This window comes from Protomyctophum bolini, assembly GCF_963924005.1.
Source record: "Protomyctophum bolini genome assembly, chromosome: 2".
Taxonomy (NCBI): Eukaryota; Metazoa; Chordata; class Actinopteri; order Myctophiformes; family Myctophidae; genus Protomyctophum; species Protomyctophum bolini.
In genome coordinates this window covers 26,645,250-26,654,974 of record NC_137863.1, presented here as the reverse complement: position 1 = coordinate 26,654,974, position 9,725 = coordinate 26,645,250, and the positions used below count along the sequence as shown (strand labels likewise).

Sequence of the window (9,725 nt, the reverse complement as noted above, 5' to 3'; positions counted from 1 at the left end):
GAAATACCTATTAACATGTGTATAAAACTGCTGAATAAACGGCTGGCTTCAGTTGTGTTGACACTGAAGGAGTGGATGTAAGCTGCTGCCTACTCGTCCTTTTATTTCCTCCGTAACATATGTCTGACTAGCTCCCAGCCAGGTTATTTAGATTCCTCCTATCGCTGCAATGGCAGCTCTGTTAACATTAACGATTATTTAGGGGCCATTTAGATTCTAAATGGTAATTCATGTGAATTGCTGACTGACATTATCATGAACACAGTATGCCAATAAAACACACACCACAAATCACCTTTTATCTGAATGTTTATTTCAAGACAAAAATGCAACATAAGTAAAAAGTAAATACAGTGAAACTAAGTCTAGCAGCAAAGGGTTTGCTGTGGTCCATGATACCACCCCTGACATTATTACAGCCTAGCCACTGCCAGACTGCATATGTGCAAAAACTGTGCATGGGAAAAAGTTAAAATAAACTATCAACAGTATACAATATAAAACAGTGATATCCAATACTGGCATGAAAAACAGCCTGCTGGATTTACACTTAAGATAAATTTTCAACACCCATAAAAAGACTGGGAGGAATTCTCTTTATTTTTCTTGTTATTGCTCCTATCTACATGTCATGTTCCATAGTGACACACACCTTCTCAGGCAACACCCTCAGAGGGAGATGGTGAATAGTAGAAATGAAAGGAAATAGTTTATCAGTGAAAGTGTGTGTGAAGGTGTGTAGGTGTGTGTTAGTGTCAGGATCGGAGAAGGACAGCTCTCCTTTCAGTCCTCTATTCCAGTCCAGCTGGACTCTGATCCTCCAGGGTTTCTGCTCCACCAAGAGAGCAGTCGCCGACCCTGCTACGTTTGCTGTGTATGTGCCATTCCTAAAGCCTAAACACCAAAACAAACCAGTAACTCCATTGTTTATCTGGAAAGACTCTTCTAACACCCCCAGTTCCCAGAAGTTATTGTTTCCAACTTCAATGTCCCAGCTATGAGTCCCTGAGTTAAATCCCTCAGAACCCTGGACCACGTGCAGGTAGTCCGGGTTGGTATACAGCTCTTCACGCACATCATCATTGTACAACACACTGGTCAGATCATCAGACAGGATGAATCCAGTATAGACTGTGTTGGGATCCAGGATCACAGGAGTGTAGGAGACAATCTCCTTCATCTTGACCCAGGTTCTGAAGGTCAGGTTGCCCAGGTGTTTGGCCATGTCCATCACTACTTTTGAAGGCTGTGGATCTGGCAGTGTGCGCTGGACTTTTTCCACTGTGGTTTTATAGTTCTGCAGGAATGAGATGTCATCTGCCTCGACATCTCTGATGGTGTTGGAAAGAGTCACAATTTCTCTGCACAGACTCTCAATGTTTTCCATCAACATCTGACTTTTCTGTTTCTCTTCCTCCCTCACCTCAGTGATTCTGGCCTTCTCTTCCTGACGTAGGTAATCCTGAATATTCTTGAACTGTTTCTTAATCTGTATCTCAGTGTGTTGGGCCTGCACCTTAATGTATTTTGCTGTTTGGTGATATCCTGCTTTAATCTCTTTAAGGCCCTCTAGTTTCTCCTCTAATGCCTCCAGTGATTCCTGGAGGTCCTCTTTGAGTTGTTTTGCAGATTCATAAATGGGTCTGAACTTATGTCCTGCATGTTTTTCAGAAACTTGGCACACTAGGCATGCCAAATGTTCATCATCCAGACAGAACAGCCTGAGTTTCTCATCATGTAGAGGGCAGAGAACCTCAGGCATACATCTGTGACTTCTCTCCTCTAAGAAGTTCTCACACAGGTTCTTCAACGCCAAGTTGATAGGAGGTTCATCTAGAGAAGAGTTTGTTTTGCAAACAGGACATGCCTTGTTCTGTGATGGTTTTCCTGTCCACCATTGCTGCATACAGGACTTGCAGAAGCTGTGGCTACACGACAGGATAACAGGGTATTTAAAGATGTCACGGCACACAGGACAGGTGAGTTCCTCTTCCTGCCGAGTCAAATAGGAATCCATGTCGTCAGTTACTTCCTCCTTTGGAATATCCCCTGCGGTTGACATGGCTGTAAGTCACCAGTGTTGCGTTCTGTAGGGGAAACAACAATATTAGCATTATGAGTAGCAGTGGTGCTAGTAATAGTTGTTTAATTACTATTATTCATTATTATTAATCAGGTTTAATACTGTTAAACTAACTTTGATTCTGTATATGTGGCCTATGGTTTTCAAAGGGAATGGGGCAAACAGTGTCAGTCTTGGACACATTAGGTAGAATCAAAGCTAGCTGTGAACGTACCCTTAGTAGTAATTGTAGCAGTAGCAGTACTAGTAGATGGAAACCAGAATTTGAGCCCTTCAAAAAAAATCACTGCAAGTCAAATTAATGAAGACAAGAATTGTGAAATCATAAACATACCTGATAACGTCACGTCGTCACCAAATCCAGAAGAGAGAAGTTCAGCTCTTAACAGCACACATTAAAGTGAAGTGACACCAAAGAGAACAGAGCCCTGCTAAATACTCACAGAGGGGTCTGATGGTCCAATCAGAGTGGAGGGTGGGACACACCAACAATAGACAAAAACTGTACTGGAGAACTGTTGGTTAATAGCCCCTGCCCCCACTTAACCCTTGACACCACTGCATAGTCAAACAATTCTCAAAGTTGTTAATTTGAGATTTGAGTTGTCTATAAACACAGTTTATCGATCATTCCAGTAAGCCAGCTAAAGTCTGTATTACCCATTATATTTCTAGTATTCCTCCTAGACTATTCTGGAAAACTGACCAAACTGTGGCTTTCTCGATCTGATAAATGTATCCAATATATTTTACTTCATAATGTATTAACATATTTACCGGTAGCTGCCTTAATTGCAACACAGCTCTGCTAAATATAAATCAGCAGTGCACAGTGAATTTGAGCCAATATAAGGAACAATAAAATACATTATTGTAAAGTCAATTTACCCAAGACATGATATGTATTTGACAACCAACACAATAAATGTGTTATTTTTGTATCACATAATTGTTTTTTCAATTTAAGCTTTATTGGAATGAGAAAACAAATGGATTGCCAAATCAAATGTAATGAAATCACACCCGTGAGGGGCGCTATCATACATCATCATCATCTCAAAAATAGTTTATATTTAAATTAACTATTATTTAGGGGCCATTTAGATTCTAAATGGTAATTCATGTGAATTGCTGACTGACATTATCATGAACACAGTATGCCAATAAAACACACACCACAAATCACCTTTTATCTGAATGTTTATTACAAGACAAAAATACAACATAAGTCAAAAGTAAATACAGTGAAAATAAGTCTAGCAGCAAAGGGTTTGCTGTGGTCCATGATACCACCCCTGACATTATTACAGCCTAGCCACTGCCAGACTGCATACGTGCAAAAACTGTGCATGGGAAAAAAGTTAAAATAAACTATCAACAGTATACAATATAAAACAGTGATATCCAATACTGGCATGAAAAACAGCCTGCTGGATTTTCACTTAAGAGAAATTTTCAACACCCATAAAAAGACTGGGAGGAATTCTCTTTCTTTTTCTTGTTATTGCTACTATCTACATGTCATGTTCCATAGTGACACACACCTTCTCAGGCAACACCCTCAGAGGGAGATGGTGAATAGTAGAAATGAAAGGAAATAGTTTATCAGTGAAAGTGTGTGTGAAGGTGTGTAGGTGTGTGTTAGTGTCAGGATCGGAAAAGGACAGCTCTCCTCTGTTCCAGTCCAGCTGGACTCTGATCCTCCAGGGTTTCTGCTCCACCAAGAGAGCAGTCGCCGACCCTGCTACGTTTGCTGTGTATGTGCCATTCCTAAAGCCTAAACACCAAAACAAACCAGTAACTCCATTGTTTATCTGGAAAGACTCTTCTAACACCCCCAGTTCCCAGAAGTTATTGTTTCCAACTTCAATGTCCCAGCTATGAGTCCCTGAGTTAAATCCCTCAGAACCCTGGACCACGTGCAGGTAGTCCGGGTTGGTATACAGCTCTTCACGCGCATCATCATTGTACAACACACTGGTCAGATCATCAGACAGGATGAATCCAGGATAGACTGTGTTGGGATCCAGGATCACAGGAGTGTACGAGACAATCTCCTTCATCTTGACCCAGGTTCTGAAGGTCAAGTTGCCCAGGTGTTTGGCCATGTCCATCACTACTTTTGAAACTGGCTGTGGATCTGGCAGTGTGCACTGGACTTTCCCCACTGTGGTTTTATAGTTCTGCAGGAATGAGATGTCATCTGCCTCAACATCTCTGATGGTGTTGGAAAGAGTCACCATTTCTCTGCACAGACTCTCAATCTTTTTCATCAACATCTGGCTTTTCTGTTTCTCTTCCTCCCTCACCTCAGTGAGTCTGACCTTCTCTTCCTGACGTAGGTAATCCCGAATATTCTTGAACTGTTTCTTAATCTGTATCTCAGTGTGTTGGGCCTGCACCTTAATGTATTCTGCTGTTTGATGATATCCTGCTTTAATCTCTTTAAGGTCCTCTAGTTTCTCCTCTATGGTCTTCAGTGATTCCTGGAGGTCCTCTTTGAGTTGTTTTGCAGATTCGTAAATGGGTCTGAACTTATGTCCTGCATGTTTTTCAGAAACTTGGCACACTAGGCATGCCAAATGTTCATCATCCAGACAGAACAGCCTGAGTTTCTCATCATGTAGAGGGCAGAGAACCTCAGGCATACATCTGTGACTTCTCTCCTCTAAGAAGTTCTCACACAGGTTATTCAACGCAAAATTGATGGGAGGTTGATCTAGAGAGGAGTTTGTTTTGCAAACAGGACATGCCTTGTTGTGTGATGGTTTTCCTGTCCACCATTGCTGCATACAGGACTTGCAGAAGCTGTGGCTACACGACAGGATAACAGGGTGTTTAAAGATGTCACGGCACACAGGACAGGTGAGTTCCTCTTCCTGCCGAGTCAAATGGGAATCGATATTGCCAGTTACTTCCTCCTTTGGAATATCCCCTGCGGTTGACATGGCTGTAAATCACCAGTGTTGCGTTGCGTTCTGTAGGGGAAACAACAATGTTAGCATTATGAGTAGCAGTGGTGCTAGTAGTAATAGTTGTTTAATTACTATTATTCATTATTACTGTTACTGTTAAACTTTCACAGAAATTAAGTTGGTTGACACTTTGTTTAAACTAAGTTGCACTTTGGATACATAGTTTACAAGCACCAGAATTTGAGCCGGATACCCCACATAGCCCTTCAAAAAATCACTGCAAGTCAAATTAATGAAGACAAGAATTGTGAAATCATAAACATACCTGATAACGTCACCAAGTCCAGAAGAGAGAAGTTCAGCTCTTAACAACAACACACATTAAAGTGAAGTGACACCAAAGAAAACAGAGCCCTGCTAAATACTCACAGGGGGGTCTGATGATCCAATCAGAGTGGAGGGTGGGACACACCAACAATAGACAGAAACTGTACTGGAGAACTGTTGGTTAATAGCCCCTGTCCCCACTTAACCTTTGACACCACTGCATAGTCAAACAATTCTCAAAGTTGTTAATTTGAGTTATAAACACAGTTCATCCATCATTCCAGTAAGTCAGCTAAAGTCTGTATTTACTATTTACCCATTATCTTTCTATTATATTTCTAGTATTCAAGGCCTAGACTATTCTGGAAAACTGACCAAACTGTGGCTAATATGTTGTAAAAACTAATATGTCTCTATATGTCAGAAATATTAAACTAAAAGCTAAAGCTTAATAGTTGAGACGAATAACAGTTTAAGTCCACACTAATTAATTATCCATAATGTATAAATGATGGATATGGGAATCAGAAACCCGTCCACCAGTGACATCATCAATGGTGAATCCAAGCTAATAGAAATGGCAGGCTTTCTTTTCCTGAAAAGTTGCAATGCAAAAGTTGAAGCCATCATTCTCACGATAATACAAATCTAAATATATTTTAAAACAATCGTGTTTAAAAAAAATATGCCTAATGATGATGTCACTGGTGGACGGGTGTCCGAACTGCTCAAAGTCCTCCTATGAGACACAGACTGAGTAGGAAAAATTGTGGTGTTTTATCATGAACATTAGTGAGGACCAATTATATGAAGACATGTTAAAACGTTGGTGTAGTCAACATGCCTATGGGTTCACATTCTGGCAAGTGGACTATTATTGGCATGAGAAAACAAATCAATTGCCAAATCAAATGTAATAAAATCAAACCTGTGTGAATTGAGGGGCACTCTTATAATACATCCTCGTATCTCTCTCTAGGTATCTCGTATTATAAGAGTTAAAAGCATGCAACACAGTGGCATATAACAATGCCATGAGGTTACTTCTCCGTGTTCCTAGGTGGCACAGTGCCAGTCAGTTGTTTACCTCGGTTGGTGTTCCCACACGTGATGCTTTGTCAAGAAAACTGATGTATAACTTTATGCTACGCCTGGAGGTGTCTAGTAACAGTATAAATAGTGGCACTAACGAACCCTATGGAGAGCTGTTACCGGGTCACGTCCAGGCTGCGCAAGCACTGGCTCAACAGCCTGCTGCTGATTAGGTAGGTCAGTACTTTTATATGCACTACTGTACTGTTTTGTGTTAATTGCTCGCTTTGATCCTTTTCCCATGTTGTTTGTCTTTTTGTATGTTTTTTTGTGTGATATGGACTCCAGTCTGAAATAAAGATTATATATTCATCATCTCATTCCGGCCAATAACAATTTACGTAATGTTTGCAAAAACACTCAAAACGGGCCATTCATTGTCAATGGCATTCCATGTTTCATGACGTAAAAGTGGCCAATGACATTTAATGTTTGTGTTAGGATAAAGTTTGTGTTTACACAAACACTAAAAGCTGGACATAGCCGGATAGCACCAAAATAAAACGAATAGGCTAGAAGGAAATACTTCAACGTGTCACTCCTAATCTGGGTATATTTCACACCTAGACAAGCCCATCAATCATCTCCCATCCAGTTTCTGGACTGTTTCAGCACTAAGCTATGGGCCATTTCATTAGAATGGAATTAAATTAATCTGATACTAATTTGAATAGTCTGTCCACTTTGTTAACATCATGTAAATTCAATATTCACGTTGGGTATAGTGTAAGTACAATGAAGTGATACAAAGTATCTCTCTGCAGCTATGCTCAATCAAGTCACTATAGAAACCTAATTTGCACATGATTGAACAGAAAAGGGTGTGGTGAAGGACTTCACTTGTATGTGACACCACTGCATCTTATTACTTGCGCAAGCAGAGTGCGCAAGTATTGTGGTCGTGCTGGTACGAATGCATGTGTATGCTTGGTAGGTATTGATGGTGACATAATTAAGATATGTATCAATGCCGGGTTATAACTGGCTTTTGATGGTGACGTAATAAAGATATGTTTCAGATTACATACAAGTATACATACAACACGACACTGAAACATATCCTAATTACGTCACCATCGACAGCCAGTTATAACCCGGCATTGAAACATATCTTAATTATGTCACCATCAACATCAGTATATACACGCACATAAAAAAGCAAGCAGACCACAGTATAGTACTTTCAACTTACATACAACATACATACTTTGGCTGCCAGAAATATGTTTCTGTCATTATTTTGTTTTATTTCACATTATTGGGAAAGGTAATTTGTAATTACGTCACGTCCGGTGCCATGTCATTATTTGGTGTTGAACCAGCAATGGCTCACAACATTGTTTGTCAAGCCTCCGTGTAGACAGAAGGACATTAATTGTTTGAGAGAAGTGTGTCATTAACCAAGGTTCGTTTGTTTGTTTCTGAACCAATGTTTTACGTTCTTTGTCAACATTTAAGGTGTATGTTTGATTTGTATATTTAATTGATGCGATTTGTTTTTGTTACAGTTTGACGTTTGTTGTTGTTCATATGGGTTTCCTGTCATTCCATTCCCTTCATTCCCCTTATGCAGCCAGTGAGGTAAATCCATGTATTCATCATATTGTCATGTTCGTTATGTTTATGTGCTTAAGTTTGTTCATGTACTGATCGTTGTTTATTCATTCTGTGTTCATCAGTTTTGACGTTGGTCTATTGAGAGTGAGAGCTCAATAAAATCATCAGTAAACAGAAACGACTGACTCGTTCATGGAGGGAGTGACACATACGTTACCCAACCAATATACGTTACCCAACCAATATTGAAACATATGGTCAATGGTGACGCAATTACGTCACCATTGACAGCCAGTTATAACACGACTTTAGTATTACATTTCAATGTTTTACAGAGAGGCTGAGATTTGAAAGTTTGTAGCGGTCGACAGTACTTGTGCCCTCTGCTTGTGCACTACTTGTGTGCAACGCAAGTAGGCACTCGACAGAGTGCAGTTCTAGTTTTATCTGTTGTCATCACTAGCCCTTACCCGTTGTGAGATATTTGCCCCCCTCTTGTGGCCGTGGGGGGTACTGCGCCCGGGCGCATTGCCCATCGTGTGGTGATGTAAAAACAATATTTGTACAGTAAATATGACAGTTGCGTCTGTAAAAAGTAGCCTAGCCGGTTTCTGGGAGCGTGCAGGTTTTTTTTGGCATGGAGAGATGTGTGCTAATAGTGTAGCTCGGTCGGAGATAGACCACAGACGGATAAACGGGGGTAAACGTTCACTAATAAATTGATTATTAATCATTAATGTGTCAAATGGGAAAAAGGGCTCTGTTAAGACCTCCATATAATTATGGTCCATGCCTGTGTGAAAAGTGGGAGTGATTCGTGCAGTTAATGATGAGATAACGCGCTGTCAGTGACATTCAGATATTCAGACAGACAGACATTCGCTGAATTATAGTATGATGATGTTATGTTGTAATGTTACATACAAGGTTTGCTATTGATTTCAACAGCTCTTTCATTCTGATTGACAGACAGACACCATGAACACAATACTCTAATATTATATAGCACACACCTAGACTGATTATCAGACTAGGTGTAGAGAGTGGGCGTGGTCTATGGGCTGGATCCAGGCTAGCACACACCACAACATCAGCATTGTGTATCTGAGCCAATGAGGCATGGATACATCAAAGCAAATCAAAATCAATCAAACCAAATATTAATATGGTATTAAAATAATCTGCACAAGAACATTGTAACGGCATCACACAGTTTGATCAGCTAATCTCCGGCACCGTTGGCCCGATCCATGCCAAAATGCCAACGACGAACCTCTGCTCCAAATATTCCTCAACGGCCTGTTATAGCGCCACCATGAGGCCGATTTAGGCAAAACACATTTCTGTAGATAACTTGTACACATTTTATCCATACATCACACAATTTGGTATACACTATCTCCATAGTCATGTGATCAACACAGATCTGCACAATTTCCCATCTTCCATCATGATTGGCTAAGATTGGCTTCCAAAGCTCACATGATTGGTCCGTTTCGAACAAAATGCCACAAATCACAGTGTCCAATTTCCATGAAATTATACACACACATTTCCACTAGGCCAAGGACGACATGCCACAATTTACCCCCCAAATCAGCCTCACGGTGGCGCTATAACAGGCCAATTCCTGTTTTTACCTATAACTGCAGACAACTATGTATGCGCACTCCCTAGAATGGAAAAACATTTCCCCTCCACATCTGCCGGTTATAGCGCCACCATGAGTTGTTTAACATTGTTTATGTTAG

The 9,725-nt window shown here is 40.4% G+C and overlaps 2 protein-coding genes across 2 annotated transcripts; both read right to left on the bottom strand.

The window, feature by feature from the left end:
* Window positions 1-622: 622 nt before the first annotated feature.
* Window positions 623-2,062, bottom strand: LOC308333498 (zinc-binding protein A33-like; the record flags this gene model as incomplete). The annotated part of the gene is made up of 1 exon (XM_080789951.1): window positions 623-2,062. The coding sequence occupies one exon, from the start codon at window positions 2,060-2,062 to the stop codon at window positions 623-625; it is 1,440 nt and encodes a 479-aa protein (XP_080646077.1).
* A 1,535-nt stretch (window positions 2,063-3,597) lies between these two features.
* Window positions 3,598-5,031, bottom strand: LOC308333493 (E3 ubiquitin-protein ligase TRIM35-like; the record flags this gene model as incomplete). The annotated part of the gene is made up of 1 exon (XM_080789938.1): window positions 3,598-5,031. The coding sequence occupies one exon, from the start codon at window positions 5,029-5,031 to the stop codon at window positions 3,598-3,600; it is 1,434 nt and encodes a 477-aa protein (XP_080646064.1).
* Between the last annotated feature and the right edge of the window lie 4,694 nt (window positions 5,032-9,725).